We start from the raw sequence: 23,941 nt of genomic DNA on the forward strand, positions 1-23,941 counted from the left end.
ACCCCTTACAAAATGTATTTATCCCCAAAATTTGAATTCCAGTGCCTTTTAATTTTATTTTATGTATAAAATAAGTCTGGCATTACAATCTTATTGAATGCCAGAAAACAATGTTTAGTTTTATTTCTACATAAAATGTAGAAAACATTTTTATTATGTATATTCCAGGCACATAGTGCTATTTTAAAGCACATTGGTAAGTGTTTCCTTCAGTTGTTAACTTAAAAGAAATTTGACTTTTCAATGTAATGCCTTGAAATTCTGCCTGTCTCTTTAAGAAGCCCCTGCTCTTTCAACACTCCTCCTTCAGTACGTCATTACAACATTCTTCTATCAAGCGTTTAACAGGTTTTTTTTTGTTTGTTTGTTGTTGTTTTTTGTTTTTTTTTTTACCAGAGTTTCACTGAGAAGTTGTCGTGGGATGAGCTCTACAAATGCGCAGTTCCACCACTGGTTTGCTAATTGCCGCTGCTTGTCTGAAGGAGCTGATTGGGGGATTTGTAGGGGAGTTTTCTGAAATGTGGAAGCTTAGCAAAGAGACTGCAGCTTGGGGGAGGAGCTTCGTCAAATAGGCACTGCTTGGTAAAATCACTAGTTTTCTGTATCCAGAATAGCTACCAAGAGAGATTAAAGGATTTCTAAAGCATACATAAAAGAATCAAGGCATCACTTCATGTGTGCTTTTGATGACGGGACACATCATAACACAATAAAAAGCTCAAAACAGTTGATTTTACATAATACTGCCACTTTAGATAATCCTTACCCTAGACCTAAGCAGCCATACTTTACTAACAGTTTCATTTTCAATTTACATAACGAGAAGTTATTAATTGTAAATAAATTAGAGAATTGCAAACAATACATTGCAACAGTGACATAAAAAGTTGAAAGCAACTACTCTAAAGTTGAACTTTGTCACAGTTACAACACCATTTACGACACGAGTGGTGACTGGCAAATAGAAAAGTGAGTCACCCTCGCCATCTGCCCCTTCATGCCTCACCTCTGCCAGCATGTGTGTGCCTAGCTGTCTGGGACCTCTCTTTGCTCACTGGTGCCCACGCTTCATCAGCATCACTTCCGGTTGTGATGGATGGCTTGTCTATATATCTCAATGTCTGAGGCCACTTTTTTTCCCCCACACCACCTAGTTTCTTGATTGAATCTGGCTTGTTCCTATGACTCATACCGGCCCTGATCACAACAATGACCATTCCCTTGACCTGCAAATACAATTGCCAGCACCACTCACAGTGTTTGGACAACCTCCTCTACGTCACACCATGTCCTCAAGCCAATGTTTTGTATGTGGTTTGTATACCAGGCCAATTCCTCCACCTTCTTTTTATAACACCAAGTTATAGAGTAACTTCATGCTTAGAAGAAGTTTTAAACTTAGGAGAAACATGAACAGAAGAATCATTATCTATACTTCAGGAATAATTGATTACAATTCAAGTCAAAAGTGGAATAAACATAACAAAAAAAAAAAAAAAAAAAAAAAAAACACAAGTCAACAAATTAGCTTTAAAATTAATCTTTTCTACCTGTGTAGATTTCTGCTTCTGAAGGATCCTCCACACGTTTATGCTGAATTACGTAGTCAGAAACTTTGCAGCCAATAAGTGGCTCCACATCCATCCATTCCAGGGCCACTGTTGTGCTTGAGGGCTCCAGGTTAGGGGATAGACGCAATCTACAATAATACAGGAAGCAAAACAGTCAGCACTTAAATTACAGTCACTCTGGCTGTTATGGTTGGTATTCTAATTTGAATGTTGGCTTATTATCTTTATTTGCAGTTTTTTCACTCGCTTTGGTGCATTTCTCAAAACAGAATTGAAATTTTCAAAAGCATTTGTTCTCCTTCATATCATTGTATCACTTGGAATATTGCGCTATAATTCCCACAGATCTGCATTGTCCTGTTTCCATTTCTATTTTTATCCTTTGTTCGCTGCAGTGCTGTCTTTCCTTTATGTATCATAATGACACAGTCTGTCAACAAATTACAGTAAAAGTGTAAATTTGAATATTGTCCAGTCTCCTGCCATTGATCTCCAACAATTACAATTTACAGTACTTGTCATCAAAACTTTAGCCATAGTTTACAACAGAACATTCCTTCAGAGTATGTTGTGATATTGACAATGTGACTAATCAATTTCATTGTCTTATCCATTTGCAATGGAACATGGGCTTGTCATTCTGAGGCACTGACACATTCTTTGAAAGATATTTAATTCTGAGCGATGAACTAAGGATTTTGAGAAAGAAATATGCTTTTGCAAGCAGACATATGCCATGTTTAGGTGTTTGTACAAACTGTTTTGAGAAATGCACTGTTTATGAACATCAAGAATGATTCAAGAGAAATACACCAAAATGACTGAGAAATATGTAAGTAGCTGGTTAGAAATGAGTAATTACATAGATCACACAAATAGTGCAATTTCAACAAATAAACTTTTAAATACCATGCACAATATTATTAAACACTTGTTTGATATTGCTCTGAAGTGCAGGGTATTCGCAACTAGATTTTTTATTGTCATTTTAGCATGCTGTTGTTAGCAAGAGATACTAATATAATTGTCCTATACGTTCATATGAACACAAATTCAGAAGTTAGCCCATTCTCTCATCTTTGGTTTTCAAATTTAATGTGGCTAGCATAATAATTTGAATATATTTCAAAGTTTGTCTTTGTTTTTGCCTTTGGTATTCTTTTAAAAACCACTAAATAGCATGCACATTGTGAAAATGTAAGCTAAAATTAAAGTGCTTGTTATTTATAATAGGCAAATAACATTGGATTATACAAAAAAAGGAAACAAACACAACCACACTCAAACGTGTCTATTCAAATTCTAATTTCAGTCATAAACTAGATGTGTGATCAATAGCTCTGTCCTCTATGGTTGATTTTTCAACCCACTACTTTTTTGTGGAAGTCCTCATGACAGACATTTCTTGAGAGAATGACACACAAAAGCCTTAGGAGTATTATTAGGGGACCTTGAATGAATGTGTTCTTTTAGGAGAGGGAGAGCGTGAAGTCAGCTAACAGTTATTAGAACTTCAGGGACCAGGCTTGCGTCTACAACACTCTTAGGAAAAAGTACAGGCAGGTGGGTCCATGCGTGTGTGTGTAAATGTCTGTGTGCATATACTAATTTATAACCAGTGCATGCATTAAGAAAACTTCTCTTTGCATAGTGAGGTATGAAAGCCTAGATGTCATGGTGTCACCTCACACTTACATTGGCTGCCTGAGGGGACTGCAGTTAGGCAGGCCGTCTTTGCTGAAGGCACTCAGGTCACAGCGACACCAGTTATCAATGACATCGCCCTTTCCAGCACACCAGTATGAGCTCATTGTGGCGCTCTTGAAGGCCTGCAAAGGGTAACAGGTGAGAGAAACGCAATTATCTCTTGGAACATGTGTTCTGTCTCCATCAAGCCCATCCCCACCCGAACCCTTTCAACCAATCCCATTGATACATATAGTTATTTTCCATGTGATGGCCTCCCATCATTTCTCTCCGTCTGTCTGACAGAAAGACAGACAAATAGATAGATAGGTCATTTTGAATATCCTCAGTAATTAAGCACGGCTCACTTAGAGGAATTTAAAGATAACATATTGTTCACACCTCCAATCAGTCACAAAAAGAAAGCCCTAGAGCTATACACTTCCCCCTACATGCAGACTGACCTTTTTATTTCCACCTTTCCCAATTACCAGATGGCAGGAAGATCTCACCAGCACCACCAAGCTTGCACTCCTATATCATTGATGCACTGTTACTTTTATGATGGAGATGTGAGAGCAGTGTCACTCCTCACCTCCCTCATTCTATGTGCTTCTGTGCGAGATCTGCTAGTGTTGCTGTCAGTCTGACTGAGGCGGGGATAGAGGGGGTTGGGTAGTGAGATATTAAGAGGTGACATCATCTCCTAACATCTCCTTGTGCTGCTTCATTAACAAACGAAAAGGGAAAAAAGTCAAAGGCAGAAGCTCAGTCATCCTCTAAAAGGCAGCAAAATGCCAATATAGCCGTCAAAGCAATAAAGTATAATGTCAGGGCTTTTCTTTAAGCCATGGGCATGATATAGAGTGACTTCCAGGGAGTTTGCAAGCACTTCTGCTCCCCCTAGTCACACTATGGATCAATAGAGCTCTCAGTTATTTATATGCTTTAACTGGTTGGTAATGCTGCCTCATGCATACTGCTTTTGAGATTCTTGATTATGGTCGCAAAAAAAGACACTGAACCATGCAGAAAGATAATAGTAGCATACCACGCACCCAACACAGAGGACCGAATAGCCTCTTCTTTTTTCAGACACCATGACGTTCAATAATCAAAAACCAAACGAAAAGATGAGATGCCATATTCCTCAAAGAAAATTGCACACAATATGCACACACATGCAACATAATACTGATTCTAAGTTAGCCATTTCATGTTTCATTTCACTGAAGATATGCCACCAAAGATTTTCTGCAATGTGCCAATTGTTGAAAGTGACATTTGAGGTGATTATCCTTTAAGTCCTCACATGACTTAACAGGCAGCCCAGAAAAAAAACTGAATCAGGGTTTAAATGCAGAAGCTGATGTTTTTACTACTACATACTTGTATTTGTGTGAATAGCTTAGAAGGACAAGGTGTCAGCAAAATAAGTCACCCTGCTGCCGATACTTTTGGTCATAATTTCAGACAAGCTTTTGTTCCACGAACACAGCAGTTCATATTTCTACATAGTCAAAGCAACAGCGATTGAAATACAACAACAAATATAGACACATTTACTCTACTATTCAGAAGGTTTTAAAAGTGAAATGCTTCAAAGCATTTCACTTTTAAAAGTGAAATGCTTTTAAAAGTGCATTTTGTGGGACAGCGCTAGATGTCCCACAAAATCCATATTCTCTCACGATACCCAAAGAACATGCTTTTTAATAAGCATATATGGCAAAGTAGAAAAAAAATTGCAACTTTGACATTTCCACAACGTTACATTGTTAGCTGTGGAAGAAGCTCAAGATTTTTTCATGGGAACCAATTTCTTCCAAAACGACTTGGTTTCACTCAAGCATTTTGAGAGCACTAGTGACCTAAATGAGCAGCAGAGGAAAAACTGAAGAAAAAAAGAGGGAGTGAGGCTGGAGAGCCCGTGAAAAATAGGACAGTCAAAAAAACAGCAAGATGCAGGAGGAAGAAAAGGTGCAAAAAAGGACTCTTAAGCCATTAAAGCAATTCCCTACTTTACAATGAGGGCAGAGGGGATCCCTCAGAGATCAACCTCTTCTCATTAAACACAATGTACTCCAACATAAGCCCCTCTAACTGATACTGCAGAATGATCAGTTACTGTAGAGTGCTAAGCAAAGACTGCAAACAATGAACATATAATGACCCCATGAAAAAAATAAGAAATTGTCAGGACATCTCAACCCCCTTGCACCCATGTGGTTACATGCTGCTGGAAAACACCAACAGCAGGAAACTTGCCACCCCATGTCAACAGGAGGTACACCACAGACAAAGGCATCACAAAAATCCCAGACCCTGGGTTCATGTATGCACAAAGAATAGATAAATATGAGAAATGACCCCACTACAAAGGACAAAAGAGAGAAAGACCACAGAACTGCCATGTGCTTACCACCCTCAGTTTCTTAGAAAAACCTCATATGGGTATGTGCGCTTGATTGCATGGCTGCACATGGGAAACACAGACAAAGCGATCACCACCGTGTTTATGTTTAAAGAGTAACGCAAGCCAGTCTTCACTGGGTAAACAGAGAATCTAATTGTGGTTAAGGAAATGAGGTGGGGAGATGTGTGGGGCCACATAGGAGGTAAAACAGAAATGAAGGTTTATGGACAGGGGAAGAAAAAAATTAGAGAAGCAGTTGCATATATGTGGAAAGTGATAATGTGTTAAATGTCTAATGGTGAAGATAAGTAACATGGATGGAAGAAGAAAATTCTTTAGGAATAAGAAGATGAAGGAATCTAGACAGTGTACTTCTATAGTCAGAGTACATTTGACAAGAGGTTGGTAATGTATGTTTCATTCACCAATCAATCACAATTCATAGATTCCACAGAAACTTAAAATGAATTCTGTGCTCACCAAACAAGAGCATGAAACAAATCTTCACTACTTGTGCTTCATATTAAAACAATAGGCACTTTGACAAGGAGAGATTCATCAAAGCCTTGACAGTAACCATGTTGGACAGTTCAAAGGCAAAGAGTAATTTCTTTTCAGGGACTGGTGACATCCCTGTTGTTCCATTGGCTACCCTGATCTTAGTAGTTCCCAACTATGCTGTGATTGGTATGCAGGGAACTTACTTGTGATCAACAATTTGATATTTAATGCAATAATTTTTTCCAGTGTACATAAAACATTACAAATAAACAGTGAGACCAATTACCATAAACAACGTCAGCCATGTGAAGTCAAAGTCTTGACGTCATTTAAACCATGCAGACTCAGTGGCTCCAAATCACAAAGTGAACCTTTCACTTTCATAAAAACCCTGTTGTGACTTACAAGAAGCCAAGTGAGGCCATTGTGACCTCCTTACTGTATTAATCTGTTTGTCTAGTCTGTGCTGACCAAATTACTGTCTGTATTCTGAGGCTAATACACAAAAACACTAGCCAGCTGGCCCACAGTATTGATTTATAAGATAATCACCAGTGGTGGAATAGAGTCTAAGTCAGAACACACAGCAGATCATCTGCGTGCGCATGTGTGTGTGTGTGCACCCACATCAGTGCCTTTATGGGACTTTTCCAATCATTCAAGGGTAATGGTGTTAACAAAGAAGCCAATGGGCTGCTTCTAGGAACCTTATCAGAGGTAGCACTTCCAGGAAATTGTGCACTAAGAGCAGCTGGTGGGTTGGTTCATCCAGAGGTTGATGGGGGATTGACATGTCACATGACAACTCCCAGTCGCCACATACGGTTAACCTTTCTGGAAAGGTAACTCGATGTAAAAACTTTCTGAACAAACGTGAGATGTCTTGCAAAGTAACTTGAGTTATCAAGACTACTGTGACAAAATAGTTCTAAAAAAGCCCAGTGACCAAAAAAAAAAAAAAAACCAATAATGCAATCCGATCCAATAAATCCTACCTTAGACAAAGGACTTGAGATCAAAATGACCGATAAGCTTATAATGTCAAATTTTCAATAAGTTTTCCTTAGCTAAATCAAGAAACGGGAAGGCTGTCCTTTGACAGCCATAAAACAAATTTGGTCAACTAATTCTTTGAACCATCTATTGTCAAAGCAGATAGATTATGACACATAAACCATTGCTGATAGTGCTTCACCTTTGCAAAAGGCAAAGGATCATCAGCTTAGTTTAGGTGTAGCAAAACAGTCAAATAATATGCTTCTGTTAATGTAACACTTTTTCAAGAACAAGAAGATGGTATATAGTGGGCATAAAGCAAATGACTAAATCTGATCAATGACCAGCAATATTACCTTCCATGGTAGTGTAGCTGCATTCTTGGATTCAAAAGGTAATGTGTGCATCAGACTGGAAGAAGTGCTGCTCTTGACCTATATGACTGTACGCTACCAGAATGAAAGTACCATCTGCACACCCCAAGTTATTTTCCTTTAGGCTCTGGTTATATTTCTGTGCCAAACTCCAGCTTGAGTGGATTTACATTATTACTTAGGTACAATCTTTCTAACATATGGAAACAAATCTGTAGGGGTTTTGCTTCAGTCAAAAATGCAATTTTAATGTAATACTGAACTAGTCATTATTTATTATTTAAACTCTGTGCTGAACAGAGCCTAAAGATGTGGACACAGTGATCTGTACGCCTTGTCCTGCCGTACATCTTCAAAGTATGGTGGGGATTAAGATTCGGTTTGGAAAAATATAGCTATATGGTGATATTACTGTTGAATGGATCAACAAGATGGGAGAACATCATGCACACTCAGATTCATCCAGACACATTAAAACTCTTGGAACAATATTTTGCCTTTCACAGCAACAATCCAACCACCCTTTCATAAGTTTTTCAAGTAAGTTTTTAGATCTCAGATCAGTTAAGCTGTGGTACAATTACTGAAAAAAAATTAAAGAAACCTTCAAAGAGGGTCAATAGGTTGCTTAATACACAGTCTCTGAAAAAGACAACATTTTTAAAAAGAATAAAAAGACATAATAGTTTTGCTTAACTTAGCCTAAGCCTGTTGATGCTTGCATATAATTTAATTATAAAGTGTTTCAAATATTCAGTTTGTAATATGTATTGTCTAAACACCATGTGCAATGCTGGGTCTGTTAAGATTTATTTTTTTTAATAAAATGACCTAGGTCACAATTGTATCAATAAACCTGCTGCTGTTAATTCTTGGTACATACTTGTTTGCCAACAACTCTGTTGTTGACTATAACATTTTACAACTCTGAAGAATAAAGTGAGAGGAATCATTGATCATTCCTCTTTGCTCAAACTATTTATTGTCCAGAATCCTTGACTTTTGTTTGAAGTTTCTTCAGCAAAACCTAAATGCTTTCTGTTGAAAGCTGATCTGAGGACTGAAAAGGGAATGGAGGAAGGTAGATTTTGTGGCTATGTGGTTTGGGCAATAAGTTTTGTATCATTATCCAGTTAAATAACAAAAATACAAGCTTGCAGCCATATAAGTATATACTTAAAATATTTTCAATTATTTGAAAGAATATATGATACCATTGTTTCCGACGAGGCCTTACAGAAAAAGAAACACGCCCATATGTATCTTCCGTTACACATAGCAGACTGCATGGGTGCTTTTATCATTAATTGATCCTATTTCACTTGTGAGTTGAAGAGTTTCTTACAGAAAAGTCAAATGCTAATCTCATTTTTCTTTGTGAAAAGTCTTTTAAACATTTTTCCAAAGCTGCCCCACTTTGCCTCAGTTTTCTAACATTGAAATTGAAGCATTTCTGTACCTTCCCAAACATCATGTTCACTATGGGGGAATGCAATAAATATGACTTCTTGACCAGAATAGAGATCAGTGAGTCCAGGGCATAGATTCTGTCATGTCACACCTACAATGAACACTGTGGATCAGTCAAGATCAGCTAACCCGAGACCAAGACAAGACCAAGACCAGTGCCTCACACTACATGACACAATAAAATGTGAAATATAATCAAAATTGATCATCAAATTGATCTGAAAGATTCACAATCCCATAAAAACACCTAGTTATTAAATACTTAGAGCTGAAATAAATTTAACCAATGTTAAAAGCAGAACAAACTCTTTGTTCTCCTTATCTAAAAAGATAACGCCCTGGGCATTTGTCCATATCATTCATGCCAGAAATCACCACAGTCTGCACCATTAAACATAACAATTGAAACAATGCCCTGAAGATAAACAGCGCTCAACAATGAACACTGACCAAAGAGTAACGAGCAAGAAGTAACCAAGCACAAGGCGCTCACCATGACTGTTCTCACCCTCTCTCCCACTGCATGAAGCCAGGCATGTCCACCATCATGGCAGACATTGCAGCTGCCACTTCCAGCGAAAACAATCAATGAGCAATGCGCATGCTCTGTGTGCTCTTTCGTTCTTGTGTTTCACTTATTTGCTAATTAAATAAATATCAATGTATATAATTAAATAAAATGATGATAGCTACTGCAGTGTACACCGAGCATTACAAGGACAAAGAACGGCTCTCAGTGAGGCTCCAGTCCTGTCTTCTTAGTGAAGAGAAGTTCAGAAGACTCGGATCGTTCGTGAATGTCACATCGCTATATTGCAGACGTTTGGATACAGAGTTGTCCCATATCTGCGACACGTTAGTCAACACCACCGCACAATAATTCAATGCAGTGAGTGACTTTTTTTCCCATCACAAAAGCTTATGCGTCTCTGTACAGCTAGCCTTGCTAACATCATGTCAACGAGCTTCTCTTTCTGCTGTGGATTACTAATTAGAAATTTCTAGAATCTCCAATAATTTTCATTACCATTAATTTGTTGGATTTGTAAGTTTTTATTGAACTCTCAATAAAAACTCAACTCATTTCTTAAGTTTTTTTTTTCTTTATAACAACATATTTGTCAGGCTCTGTAAAATGCTTTCTCTGCCTATGCTGCACTTGAGCTTAATCCTTCTGCCTCTCCCATTTTGAACCTGCCACCTTATATCTATTTCAAATGCAGTTTTGCTGAGAGGAAGCACGGTAGTGGCCAATGAGCAGGGTATAGAGCATACTGACCCATTAGACTCAAAACCAATTTGTTCAAAAGGTTTGCCATAATTCAGTCATAGCAACCCTGGGGCTGAGGGACCACAGGCAATAGTTTACTTATTTATGGTCTGAGCTCTTTTTCCCTGGCATCAGACCACATGTCGGCGTTAGTGTTTGCATGTGTGTATAACCATGACCACCTAAGTCAAATCAAATCCAATTCCACAACTCCTTTCAGTACAAATTCTTTGAAGACCTAGTCTGAACAAAGCCCAAAAAAAGAGCAACTTGGGAAATATGTTTCTTTTGAAATACGTTATCACTGAAGGATCTCAAAATCTAGCAAATAAATTACACAGGCAAATATTTACGGTTTCTGTAAATACGGGGATATATTATGGATATTTAGTTTGTTTTTGCTTTTTTTGTCAGACATATCAGGTCATAAACAAGGCTTTCTATCAAACACATATTATTTTGAGTGAATACAACATTTATTGTTTTATGATATTTAAACGGTAATGTCATTTATGACAGAAAAAAAACACCATTCAAACCATCCTGACACTGTGAAAAAAAGTTATTCTCCCTTAAACCCAGTAACTGGTTGTGCCATGGCTGGCGACAAGTATCATCAAGTATTAATGATAACTAGCAACGAGTATTTTCAATAATTCTGCTCCGCTCTTTTTTACTGAATTATCTTTTTACTTTTGACCAAGACCACAATTCAAAAGTGGGCTTCATGTGCTGTGAGCATTGTTCCAAATGCTCTTGAGGTTAAGGTCATAAAATGATGGCCAGATATTCATTTCAGTATTTTCTAACAGATAACAGCATTTTACAATTATAGTGAATCAAGCAGGTTCTGAACAAGCAAAGCATCCTGAGAACATATTTAACTGTTGGTATGGTGTCTTTTTCAGAAATACTGTTAGTTTCAACAGACAATAACAGGTACATTTTTATTTTATCAGACCACAATATTCCCAGATTCCATGGGATTATGAAGCGAAATATCAGAAAGACCATTATGAGTTTCGGGGGAGAAGTATGGGTTCTTTGGTTTGCAGTGAATCATTATGTCATTGACTTCATTTCTCATCTCTTGTGGAATTTCCTTAGACTTCTCAAAGCCCATTTTATATTGTCATATGGATTTCATTTAAGTGTTTCTCAATTATTCTGGTCTGGTAATATTCTGGCTAGGGTGTGGCTTGTGAAATTAAATTCAGCCTTCCAGAAGTGGGGATTAATCACATGATTTGACAATCGGGGTGATTACTTTTTCAGATAGGACCAGAATGATTAAAATCTTAACTTGGTAGAAACTGCAGTTTGTCTCATAATACATTTTCCTTCAGGATGATTAGACAAAAAGAAAAAAGAGGAAATCTGCAAATGCTGAAATATGTTTTCACAGCACTTTACTAAACCAAAAGTCACTGAGACATTTGAGGTCTAAAAAAATTCTCATACATCCCACCCAATGTTTTCGACTATGAAATTGTTCTATTGGAATTTGTTTCCCCTCTCTGTTCACTAGTCTCTTATAGCTCACAGCAAATTATGCCCAAATAAATATTTCAAAACCCAATTTCCAACATGTAGAAACTAAGTAGAATGACTCTTATGTAGGTAGACCATACTTAATATTCATTTCAGTTTCTTTTCATTTCCAGTAAAGGTCCTTAGAAAGAAATGGCAATAAAGCCATTGTCCGTACCCCCATCTGAGTTAACATGGAATATATATGAGAGAGCTGTGTCCTGTCAAACTGCCAGATAGCGTGGTTGAGGTCACTGAAAAGATACCAGCAGCTGAAAAAAGAACGAGGAATGGAGCCAAAGTGAAAGTGACATATCTATTGAAGCCAGATACAAGGCATTTACAGACACATTTATCCAAACAGAAATGCACATTCAGATAGAATCTAAGTCCATCTAGCCATAAACTGAACTTATAAGCTTCTATTTGATTGCTACCATTGATTCAGGGTGAAGCAGGAAAAAAAGAGGCCTTATTTCTAAGAGAGCTTTTGCAGCATGGCAGCTGTCTTTCCCCAAAGACTCAGCCAAGTAGAAAGACAGTCTCAAGTGAAATTGTGTATGAGAGACAGATGCACACATGAAGATGAAGCGACGGAGCAATTGTGTGTGTAGACAGACAGGTTGCTGCGAGTCTCTAATGCAATATATGTATCTGCCATTGTGATGTGCAGCAGCTTTGGCCAAGAAGACAAGAAAATGCAAGCAAAAGAGTGGCAGAGTGATGTACTCCCTGACCGCTGCAGGGATGATGCAGTTGTTGATGGTATCAATAAGAAGCTAATAATCCTGCCTCAAGCCAGCTCATAACTCGTAGGGGTACCTTAGTCTACTCCAGTACCAGTCGTCTTCTCGCATGCCTTCATAAGACCAAGGATAGTTTTGGGGTAGACAAAACTAAGGGTAGTTAAGTGGTTGGAACAGCACGATGAAGAGACATTTTTGCACTTCCTAACATTTAGGTATTGGCTAGGCCCTCTATGGGTTGTCTGCTATTGATTGCCCCTCCTACTCTTTGGGGCTGTGGTGCTTGTTATGAGAGGCACGTACAGAGGTTAATGCTGTGCGTGTGCTTTCTGAATGCACTTATCCATATTTACATGGATATTTATGGAGATACCTAATCAGATGCATGCTTTACGGATGTTGAACATTTCTGAGTCACCTGTTTTTGCCTCCCTTCTTGCACCAAGAGATTGCAAATCTACCAGACATGAGCTTCCGAAGACGAACACTAAATGTAGCACAAACAGGACAAAATGTGGTCAACTAAATGTCAAGTGAAGCCAGAGCCTCTTCCTAAATTAGGCTTCTGGAAAACAGATCTGATGTGATTAACTTTCATTGCAAAAAAAAAAAAAAAAGAATCCAAAGACATCTTATACAGAATGAATCAGAAACACAGCATGCAGCTATTAAGATGATGCTACATTCAGCAGTGCATCCTTGTTTTTTTAAATAAAAAAAACGATACACACACATTCAGACACACTCACATTCATACACACAGACTTCCCCACAAGTGAACAACCATGATGTCATCTTTTTATGCTGCCTGTACTACAGTACTCCTTTCCAGTTGTCAAAATTAACCAACTCATGCCCTCTATAGGTGAGGTGCAACAACTGCACCTGACATTAATTTAATGCTTCAGAGGAAACAAAATATACACAGTTTACAAGTGTTACACCGCAGTCATACTATATTAGATTACATTCCAAGCGAAACATGCCAAACTGTGTGCGAGCACCTTCTGAATAAGCAGCGATGAACACAATTTGAATTGTTTTTCCAAGCACTCAGATGTTCATTCACATAATTAAATGATAAAAATGCTCTACTTTTGCAAAGTAGCCAAGTTACATAGTAAATCTACAATTAAATTGTTTTATTTAATATCATAATATATAGTACCCAGCAAAAGTAGCCCTTTAAGATTTTCACATAACATTTTTGTCCCATATGTTCAGCCTCTCCAACTCAAAAGTTTTCAGAACCATCATTCACTACATCTGCAAGTCCTTTGAGGTATATATCTACCATTGCCAAGTTATGAAAAAAATTGTGCATTTGTTTCAGTAAGGAACATCCAAGCCAACTGATTCCACTCCAAAGACAGTATATTAAGACCCATGGGACCTGATCAAACATGGTCATGTGAGACCTGAGTTCAGCAGAAAAAACTCAATCAGCTCATGGTCAGGAACGGTTTTATGCAACACATTGAGTGTCATCAAAACAACAGCTGGATTGTCCAGAACATGACATAGCTGGTTCCTGTCCCAAATATACACCATATTGATGCCTAACATTATCAATCAACAATAATACTGAGTAGTATGTGCAGATTATCCTCCAGTGTATTATCAGCTGAATGCTCTTCCTGTCAGATTTGACCCAGCAAGCTATTTTTATCAAAGACACTGGGTCACAGCTGATTAATACCACCAGTTGAAGCTGACATTTTAAACTGGTGGTCAGAAAAGTATTCACATTCCTCCAAATCGCACCCCTTCTAAATAGCTCAACAACACCTTTACACCTCTAGAGACAGAAATTATGGTGAGGAGAACCTGATTCCCAATTCAATATAGGTCAATCTAGACACTGATTGGGGCATTCTAACAAATACATCATATTTCTAACTAAACCTTCCCATTGAAGTTGTGCCTGTAAGTTTAGGGTTGTTGTCTTTGCAGAAGTTAAACCTTTGCCTCAGCCTCAAATCTTTTGCAGCCTCTATCAGACTTTCTTCAAGAATTACACTGTATTTAACTTTGGTGATTTTACAATAAATTCTGTCCAGCATTCCTATGCCTGCTGACATAAAGCATCCTTACTACATGAGCCACGCATTAGTCTTCTAACATGTTCTGCAGGCAGACCAAAATTATTCATTTTTGGCACTATCTTCCACATCTGCTGCATTCCCCAAGACCATGGCACAAATGTGTGTGTGCTCTGTTTTTCAAACACAGACTCCTCATGGCCATCTTCCCTACAGGCCGGTGATGCATGATTAATGTTTGTCCTGTCAACAAATTCTCCCACCAGAGCTACAGATCACTGTGTGTCCTCCAGTGTTACCATGGGCCTTTTCACTTTTGTTGTGATTAATGCTCTACTTGCCCACTTCAGGTGTCTTGCAATTTCCATTTCCATTTTCAGTTGATGGACCGAAGAGTGTTCACTGAGATGTTCAAAGTTTAAGGTTTTATTTCATAACTTAAAGCTGCTTTAATATTATCTAGAACTTTCTGTCCAGCTTGTCTTCTGCGTCCTTTCTGATACCTTTATTTTCACTAATGCCCTTTATTAAACCTCTGGAGCCTTCTAAGAACAGCTATATCAATGCTGAGATTAAATTAAACACAGGCAAACTCTTATTTTTAAATAAGTGACTTTTGAAGACAATTGGTTGCACCAGATTTTATCTCAGAGTATCAGTTTAGAGACTGAATACATAGAAGGCACACTGTTCATTTTTATGTAAAAAGTCAGATTTTTCCAAAGTCAGGAACTAAAATAAATATTCAAAGCATTTGTATTTTTTGCAAAACACTACATATCAGTTTGATCAGTTTTATTTTGCTTCATCTCATTTGGTTATTTTTTTTTATATATTTAATGGTATAATGAATAATTCATTTGTGGCTCTCTCACCTCTTTGGTGATGTTGTCTTGGATCAGGCTGTAGAGTGGCACAACCCTGCTGACTTCAAGGAGGACAGGGATGGGAGAAGGCTGTTCCCCACTCCTACCATTACCACTGCGGCTTCTCCCTCCTCCCACCATGCCCTGGTGATGGCACAGGTGGCAGCCAGAGGGACAGCTACCCTTTTCTTCACAGCGGATCTCTACGCCATTTACCAGGTCATCTGACAGCAGCTGGCTCTTCTGTAGAGCTAACAGGTAGTTGATAAAGGGAACAGACTTAATCTCCCGTCGCCCTCCGCCTCCGACTCCTTGATCTGTTGCCTCTGGAATAGCATGGAGGAGAAAAATAGAGCGTGTGAAATTATCAGATATTACTCCTTGATGCAATGGACTGTGATTGTAAGAAAACAACAGTTGGAAATCACCAAGGGTGGATCCAACACTCCAAGCAGTTTATGTTCTATGTTCGATCTTTATGGCTGTTTTGTTCTTTGTTAGCAGTTACGTCAATTCACGTTTTTTTTTTTTTGTTTTGTTTTGTTTTGGGGTTTTTTGTACATTTTTTTTCAGTGACCCAGAGGCACTCTTAGTAGTGTTTCCAGACATAAAACCAAAAACACTAAATTAATGATGTGCATTTTTTGTTATGACACAATTACCAGGATATTAAAAGTTGGTGGACTTAAATTGGCAGCAAGTACCTTGTGATTAAAATCATAGGCTTTGATAAGCCGAAATGATTTCTTATTGGGTCAAATCTGTATTTTGGTCATCTTGTGTGTGTTGATTAACTTGCTTTTGGCAAGATAATCAACACATTTCTTGAATTTGTAAAATGTAGGTGTGCTGCAATGTTACAAAATACAATTAGGCTAAGTCCTTTTCAGTAGTTGTAAAAAAAAAAGAAAAAAACAAACAAAAATAACATCCACCCCTCAAACCTGAAATCTTTATTTATGCAAAACACTGATCCGTAGTTAGAGGTTGTTAGGTTGGACTTCAAGATTTATTGTGAAATTTTTAATATAGGTTGCAGGTTTTTTTCTTCTTCTTCTTCCACAGATCTAGACATTTTTTTCTTTTACAGTCTATCTATCTATCTATCTATCTATCTATCTATCTATCTATCTATCTATCTATCTATCTATCTATCTATCTATCTATCTATCTATCTATCTATCTATCTATCTATCTATCTATCTATCTATCTATCTATCTATCTATCTATCTATCTATCTATCTATCTATCTATATTCTACTGTGGATCTATGCTGACATCTAGAGGCCGTTCTCAGTCATTACTGTTACACCTTAACAAATAGTTTTGTACGTAATTTAACCTTTGAGAATTACTTTAATTGAAACTCTGTTAAGTTTGTCCAGCCAGATTATTAACTATTTTTTTTTTTTATTTATTTTTTTTTTTATCGTCATTTGCAGTACAACATGGCCTCATGTTGTACTTTGAAAACAGGGCTATTTGCAAAGAACAACAAAATATCTCCACAAAACATTGCGGTATTATTTGAGTATTTAATGGATTATGACATGGTGAAACCGCACTATAATTTTTAGTAAATGGACGCACGGCGTGTAAAACCTGATCACGGGCCAATCAAAACAACCGTCGGTCTCTGACGCAGGCGCTTTACGTAACCTACGGCTCTGCGTAGGAAGTCATCAGCATTGCAGCTCCACACAGCGGCTGTAGGTCAGTGGCTACACACCCTCTTACTTGTCTATCAGACGTTGGAGGAAAGGTAAAGCTAAAAGGCAAATCTACGCGCAAAAGCGAATATAAATACCATTTGTTTTGATGCACGTCCTGTTTCAATCAGTCCTGGATATATATATTTATATATATATATATATATATATTTAATGACGCCGTCTCGATGTGTTTACCCTTCAGTACACCGTGAACATTTGTTGTCAGATAGAGAGGCCTTTACTTTCATGCTGTGCGTAAGTTAAGGGAGCAGACAGTTTCTAAACTGCAATTGATGCGCAGGCGTTGTTGTAACAAAGTGTTACATGCTCGCATATGATTGCACACATGCATGACATCATGTCTGCCAGCCCGCAGAAAGCACCAGCTCAACACAGCAGTCAGCTTTCAGCATAGGATTTCTTTTCGTCGGTAAGTTTTTGATTTCTCGTCCAAATAAGTTGAGTTCGTTTCTTCCAACTGTGTGACACGCAGGGCCTCCCTTACAGTTATAACAACGAGATGCTTTGGTAGCGAGCAGCTGGTCACATTACATTACACTGATTATTAAGTAGCAGAAAGCTTTGTTTACAAATAGCAGAAGACCTAAAATATGATTTATTACAACTTGAAATAAAGTAAATTGTTTTTTACAAATAGATATACATGCATTTAAAAGCTTACTTTTTGTATGTTTTTGAGAAATGTAGTGACAATTTATTCATTGGAAGGGTTGATGGACAAATGGATGGATGGATAATTTTGCTGTACGCAATACTTGGTTTTTGTTATATATGGAATTATAACAAAACACTTGTAAATATTCTTCCTTAGACTTTAACATTATCACAATATCAGTGAATTAACTTTGTATTTATGCTGATATACTGCGCTCATCCCTACTGTGAATCACTAGAAGTTAAACAAAAAATAGTTTTATGTAGATTTTTGTCAGTTGTAATTTCATTGTTTTATTTTTTTTGACAAAATTGAAAAATATTACAATTTGTTTTTCTTTCACTCAAGGGAAAAGACCATAATGGCAGCAGCTTGCTCTTCTCTGGACCCCGACCTAATGAGGGAGGTTCTCGAATGCCCTATCTGCCTGGAGACTTACAACCAGGATCAACTCAGACCCAAACTCCTGCAGTGTGGGCACACTGTGTGTCGACTTTGTCTGGAGAAACTGTTGGCTAATACCATCAATGGTGTCCGCTGCCCCTTTTGCAGCAAGGTCTCCAGGATGAGCAGCATCTCCCAGCTGGCAGATAATCTTACAGTACTGAAAATAATAGATTGCACTTTGACCTGCAGTGCTGCTGCCGCGGCGCTAATGTGCAAGACCTGTGGAAACCGGCTACCAAGACAGTTCTGCTATGACTGCACCACAGTTCTCTGTGAGGTCTGTAAAGCGGATGGCCACCTGCATGAAGGCCACTCAGTTCAGCCGATTAAAGTGGCAGCTGAGCAGCGCCGTAAAGAACTGAATGGTAGACTGGCTGCCCTCCGTGACGTTATGGGCAATATTCAGAAAAAAAAGACAACACTTGAAAACATTTCCAAGAGCTTGAGACAGAAGTATCGGGCAGTTCAGCAAGAGTATTCTACGGCAGAGCTACATCTTCAGGAAGAGCTCAGAAAATCTCGAAGGACATTCACAGCCTCTTTGGGAGAAGTGGAAAAACTCAATGCACAGGTTCTTGAGGAGCAGACATATCTTCTTAACCTCGCAGAGGTAAAAGTGGTTTCACGCTGCGATTACCTGACTGTGAGGGTAAGACAGAGTGACATTGCTTTATTAAAGGACGATGGCGCAGGAAGTGATGATGAAGAGCTGGACCTCAGAAGCAGTTTACCCACACAGTTCCAGCTACAAGAGCCAACACTAGCCAGAGCAGAACACTCTAATCCCATAGAAGTGGGGTGTCTGACCACAAACACTTACACAGTCAATACAGATGATGAGAAAGGTGGGCTAGACACACTGTTGGAGTTTAAAGCAGATGATGTGCCCTCTGGTGCTACAGGTGGTTCTGTAATGGTTCCAGGGGATCTTTATCGTGATGTTGACATGGTTTCAGCTGTAGATGAGACAACATATGGTTCACCAAGTAGCTTTAAGTCAAAGTCCATGGATGCAGGTGGGGAATCTGCAGGGGCTAGTTCCAGGCCACCAGTATGCCAGTTTGTAAAGAAGATGGGCTGCAAAGGAGCGCTGCCTGGGATGTTTAATTCACCTGTTAGCATTTGCGTTTCACTACAAGGTGATATACTGGTGGCCGATCGAGGGAACTGCCGTGTCCAGATTTTCAATCGTAAAGGTGTCCCGCGCGAAATCCGACGCAATGCAAGCATAGACAACTTTGTTCTGAGCTTCTTTGGTGCTGACCTGCCTAACCTTATCCCTTTATCCATAGCTGTGACTCCTCAAGGCCTGATTGGTGTTACTGACAACTATGATAATTCAGTGAAAGTCTATACCATGGATGGGCATTACGTGGCCTGCCATAAAAACCAGCTGATTAAACCCTGGGGAATTACTGCCATGCCATCAGGCCAGTTTGTGGTGTCAGACGTAGAGGGGGGAAAGCTGTGGTGCCTTGCAGTGGACCGCAATGTAGGTGTAGTCAGCTATAACCGATTGTGTTCCGCAGTCCGGCCAAAGTTTGTGACATGTGATGCTGCAGGAACTGTGTACTTTACCCAAGGCCTGGCCCTGAACTTCGAAAAGCGCCAGAACGAGCCTCATTTCGAAGGAGGCTTCTCCATTGGCTCAGTGGGTACCGATGGCCAGCTGGGGAAACAGCTCAGCCACTTTTTCTCCGAAACAGAGGACTTCCGCTGCATCACTGGCATGTGTGTGGATGCCAACGGTGATTTGCTGGTCACAGACAGTGGCAGGAAAGAAATTCTTCAGTTTCCCAAAGAAGGAGGATTTAACATTCTGATCCAAGAAGGACTGAGCTGTCCTGTGGGAGTGGCCACTACCCAGAAAGGACAGCTGCTAGTGCTTGATTGTTGGGATCACTGTGTCAAAGTCTTTACATACGTTCAAAGGAGGCATTCTTCAACTTCCTAGAAACACTTTTTCTCCCTGTGAACTTAAGAGATTTAGTGGGTGTGTGTGGTTGGTCTGGTTGAAGTTTGAGAAGAGATAACTTTATTACTTGTCTCTGTAGTGTAGCTGCAGCAAAGACTATTGTCTTTCCCAGCTTGGTTCCCAGGTGGCTTATTATATTTATCACTATAGCAAGTTGTCCAAGTAGATCATGAAAAACAAGCCATTGGTGTTTAAGCTATGAAGCACAAAGAGCCCTTCTCTGTTAGCCTTGGTGTCCCCATTCAAGCATGACTATGCGACTTACTGCAATTTGATTGAGAACGATTTGTCAGAAGGGTAGAAAACATTTTCAGATTTACATATGAAATAAATAAAACCAAGGCTGTTGGCCTGTATTGCACTTTATTATTGACTTGTCACTATGTCCCATTATTAGGTTTTAGTAGCACAGTAACTATTTCTACTGAATGCAGCTGGCAGCTTTAAAATTTACTTGACCTGTCTCTAATGGCAAAAAGTAACTAAGAATCAGCTTTCATTCTGTAATATTCAGGGAAAATTAAATGTCAAATATTTACTTCTTATAGAAAGAGTATTTAACCATAAAATCATAACCTGATGTGGTGTGGGGCGTTAGAGGTACATCTCCAGAAAATAAAATAATATTGTGTAAAAGTTCAATATATTTTGTCATTCCTTTCAGAAATTGAAGGTCATTTATTACATAGAATAATAAAGTGAAAATGTCAAGCCTTTGTTTCTTGTAGTGTCTATCATTATGGTATAATGATAGACACAGATATAATAAAAGGGAAAATTTAAAACAAAAATATCAGGCTTCTGAAAAGTGTTTTACTTTGATGCACTCAATACCTGGCTGGGCCTTCTTTCGCATGAATAACTGCAGGAATGCAACGTGGCATGGAGGCAATTAGCTTGTGGCTTTGCTGACGTAATTAAAGCCCAGGGTGCTATGATAGCTGCCTTCAGGTTATCTGCTCTGTTGGGTCTGATATCTTATCTTCCTCTTGACTACACCCCATTGATTCTCTGTGAGCTTCAGTTCAGGCCAGATTGCTGGTGCTACCCTAAGTGGAATCGGTTCAGGATAGCATTTGTGTGTAAGTGGTTCTTGATGCACTGACTCTAGCCTCAATCCACCCGACGTGAAGCTTCCGCAATTCTTTAATGCATTTTGCTTGACAATACCTTTTAAGGCTCTGGTTCTCCTTATTGCACCTTTTCCTACCGCACCTTTTTTCTTTCACTCAACTTTGTACATGTACATATTTGGATACGCACTCTTACAAATGGCCTTTTTGTGTCTTACCTCACTATGAAGGGTGTCAGTGATTGTCTTCTGAACATATGTTAAATCATCATTCTTCCCCATGCATGTGCAGCCCACTGACTCAGACTAAGACCATTTAGAAGCTAAGAAAAGAAAAACCTTGCAGGTGTTTTGAGTTAATCAGCTGATTAAGGTGTGACACAATGACTTGCCAATATTTAACTCTATTACTATATTAGCATTTTTGGAAACACCCCATTTTTGGAAACACTAAAATTTGAGTTATTCTGTAAAAAAACAAAGATTTATCAAAATTAAAGAAACAAGGGCTTGAAATATTACTATGTGTAATAAATCCATATATCACTTATATATCTTAATATATTATTATCACTTTCTGACATGAGTGACAAAAATATTAAACCTTTCGCTCAATATTCATATGTTGTCAGATGTACCTGTTTAAGATTTATTGAATTAACATTTTAGAATTTCTTTTTGATTTTAGTTGTTTTTACTTTCTTAATCATATTTATTTTCTTGAATATACAATGCTGCAATCAAAGTCCATCTGCCTTGCTCCAAATTTTAGTCAATTCATGATTTATTGCCTGGGTCAGAGCTCTTCATCTCCATTTGATTCCACCAGCACAGTGCCAGATTTCTCAAAGTTAGTAGATCTGTGTGTGTAATAACCAGAGAAGAGATGTTCTTATATTCCAAATGAGGTGCGATGATTTGAGTGATGGAAACTAAAATAGGACATACCTCTCCAAGTTTCCAAATTTTGAAAAAGATGTGCTAAATGATACCATTTCAGGCCTTTTTGAGACAATTTTATATGTACAAGTCTACTAGTAAAACACAGACAAAAAGACCGTGTTTTTTAAACATGCATTAAGCATGTTAGTGCAATTTGGAAAGGGTGTGCAATTTGTTTGTGTGTAATTGGATCACAAACAATGTAGTCTTCCATTTACTAACAGTCTCAGTGCTGTATTAGGATGAAAACATGCAACGCATCTGGGGAGGTTGATCATTAGAAATGCTTTCAAATATACATGACTTGTTAGGAGGCTAGAGAACTAGAGGAATCTTGGGTGAATTTTCTTTTTGACAAGATTCTGGAAGTGTTTGGAATTTCTAGTGCATGTTGATCAATTTTTCATGGTTTTTATTTTATTAGGAATGAAATAATGTTTACTGCATACAATGCAGTTTTGCAGGAGGTGAACACAAAAATGCGAGAAAAACAAAGATGTAAATTGGTGCCACATAACTCACATGCAACTGGCTGAGTTGTGGCGCTTTTCTTTGGGGGTTTATTATTGTTTATTGACAACTTTTATTCAGTGGTAACGTGTCATCAGACAGAATATACTTTGTGTTCTTGCTATTCCAGGAGAGACACGTACATCAGAACTGGGTCAAAAGTCTGACAAGGAAACATAGGGACCAACCTTGAACATTCAGTGTCTCGAAGGTGGTTTATGTCTCACTATGATGCATCATCACAGAGAATTTTCACTTGGTAAAAGATCAAATATAAAAGGCAATCATTTCTATTTATCAAGACTATCTGAAGTGCTACACTGTCAAGAACCTTTTTGTGAGAATTGTAACAGGAGATAAATGCGTCCAATATTTGAAGCCAGTAGTTTAACTCTGAACTTGTAGAGTTATTTTTAAAAAGAATAATTTAATATTTGTTTTTGCTTTTTATTTTTTTAGTGTGAAATTGGCAGTGGAATGAATTAATGTTTCAATAAAGTTTGAAGAAGCCAGAGTTGCATCTGTGAAGGAAATCATTAAATCTTGATTATCATGCCAAACATTTCATTTCATTTTGTCGAAGAGAAAAATTGTTATAAAGCCTAGAGAGCAATATAATTAGCAATATGGGTATGCACTCAGTTGTTCTTTGAGGCATTACCAAGAACAGTTGTAGTGTTACCTTATCATAGGCAATGAATATAAGTCCTCATGCCTAAGATTTTTGTTCTTCCCATGTAAAATACCCAAACCTGGTATGTTAATATTTACATGCATATATACATAACCACACAGAGCTGATACGTAACACTGTGACATCACTTAGTTTGATCTCAGTTGTTTTGGCTTGTTGAGTAAAAGCAAAATTGCACTGCAACTTAGTAACACCAGAGCTTTACTCCAGATGCAGAGGACCATGTCATTGTGGATGTATGAGCCAATCCACAGACACAGTCAAGATCATAGTTGAAAGCAATATTAAGAATACCAAAAAAAATGAGTAGAAGTACAACAAAACAAATGTTTTTTTTTTTATTTTTTTTTTTAATTACTTTTCCCTTCTGTAAAGAACCATTTCACTTAGGGTTTTATTCAAAGGCATTGTGTATTGTACATTAACTATGAAGTACTCCCAATT

At 38.1% G+C, this 23,941-nt stretch overlaps 2 protein-coding genes across 3 annotated transcripts in view; one reads left to right on the plus strand and one right to left on the minus strand.

Moving 5' to 3' along the window:
- The window catches only part of LOC129366320 (astrotactin-2-like), a 230,661-nt gene that overhangs the window by 34,036 nt on the left and 172,684 nt on the right, over nucleotides 1-23,941 (minus strand). Inside the window, exons 17-19 of the mRNA XM_055040101.1 lie at nucleotides 15,478-15,794; nucleotides 3,267-3,400; nucleotides 1,551-1,699 (exon numbers count right to left, since the gene is read on the minus strand). Coding sequence (XP_054896076.1) covers nucleotides 1,551-1,699; nucleotides 3,267-3,400; nucleotides 15,478-15,794 — 600 coding nt within the window. The remainder of the gene's footprint in view (nucleotides 1-1,550; nucleotides 1,700-3,266; nucleotides 3,401-15,477; nucleotides 15,795-23,941) is intronic.
- On the plus strand, nucleotides 17,131-23,370 carry trim32 (tripartite motif containing 32). Of its 2 annotated transcripts, none has more exons than XM_055040102.1 (2): nucleotides 17,131-17,611; nucleotides 18,206-23,370. In XM_055040102.1, the coding sequence occupies exons 1-2, from the start codon at nucleotides 17,532-17,534 to the stop codon at nucleotides 20,256-20,258; spliced, it is 2,133 nt and encodes a 710-aa protein (XP_054896077.1). In that variant the 5' UTR covers nucleotides 17,131-17,531; the 3' UTR covers nucleotides 20,259-23,370. The 2 variants fall into 2 exon arrangements, with proteins under 2 accessions (XP_054896077.1, XP_054896078.1); XM_055040103.1 differs by having other exon boundaries at nucleotides 17,170-17,231.

This window comes from Poeciliopsis prolifica, unplaced genomic scaffold (genome assembly GCF_027474105.1).
Source record: "Poeciliopsis prolifica strain line A6 unplaced genomic scaffold, Auburn_PproV2 SCAFFOLD015, whole genome shotgun sequence".
NCBI classification, from domain to species: Eukaryota; Metazoa; Chordata; class Actinopteri; order Cyprinodontiformes; family Poeciliidae; genus Poeciliopsis; species Poeciliopsis prolifica.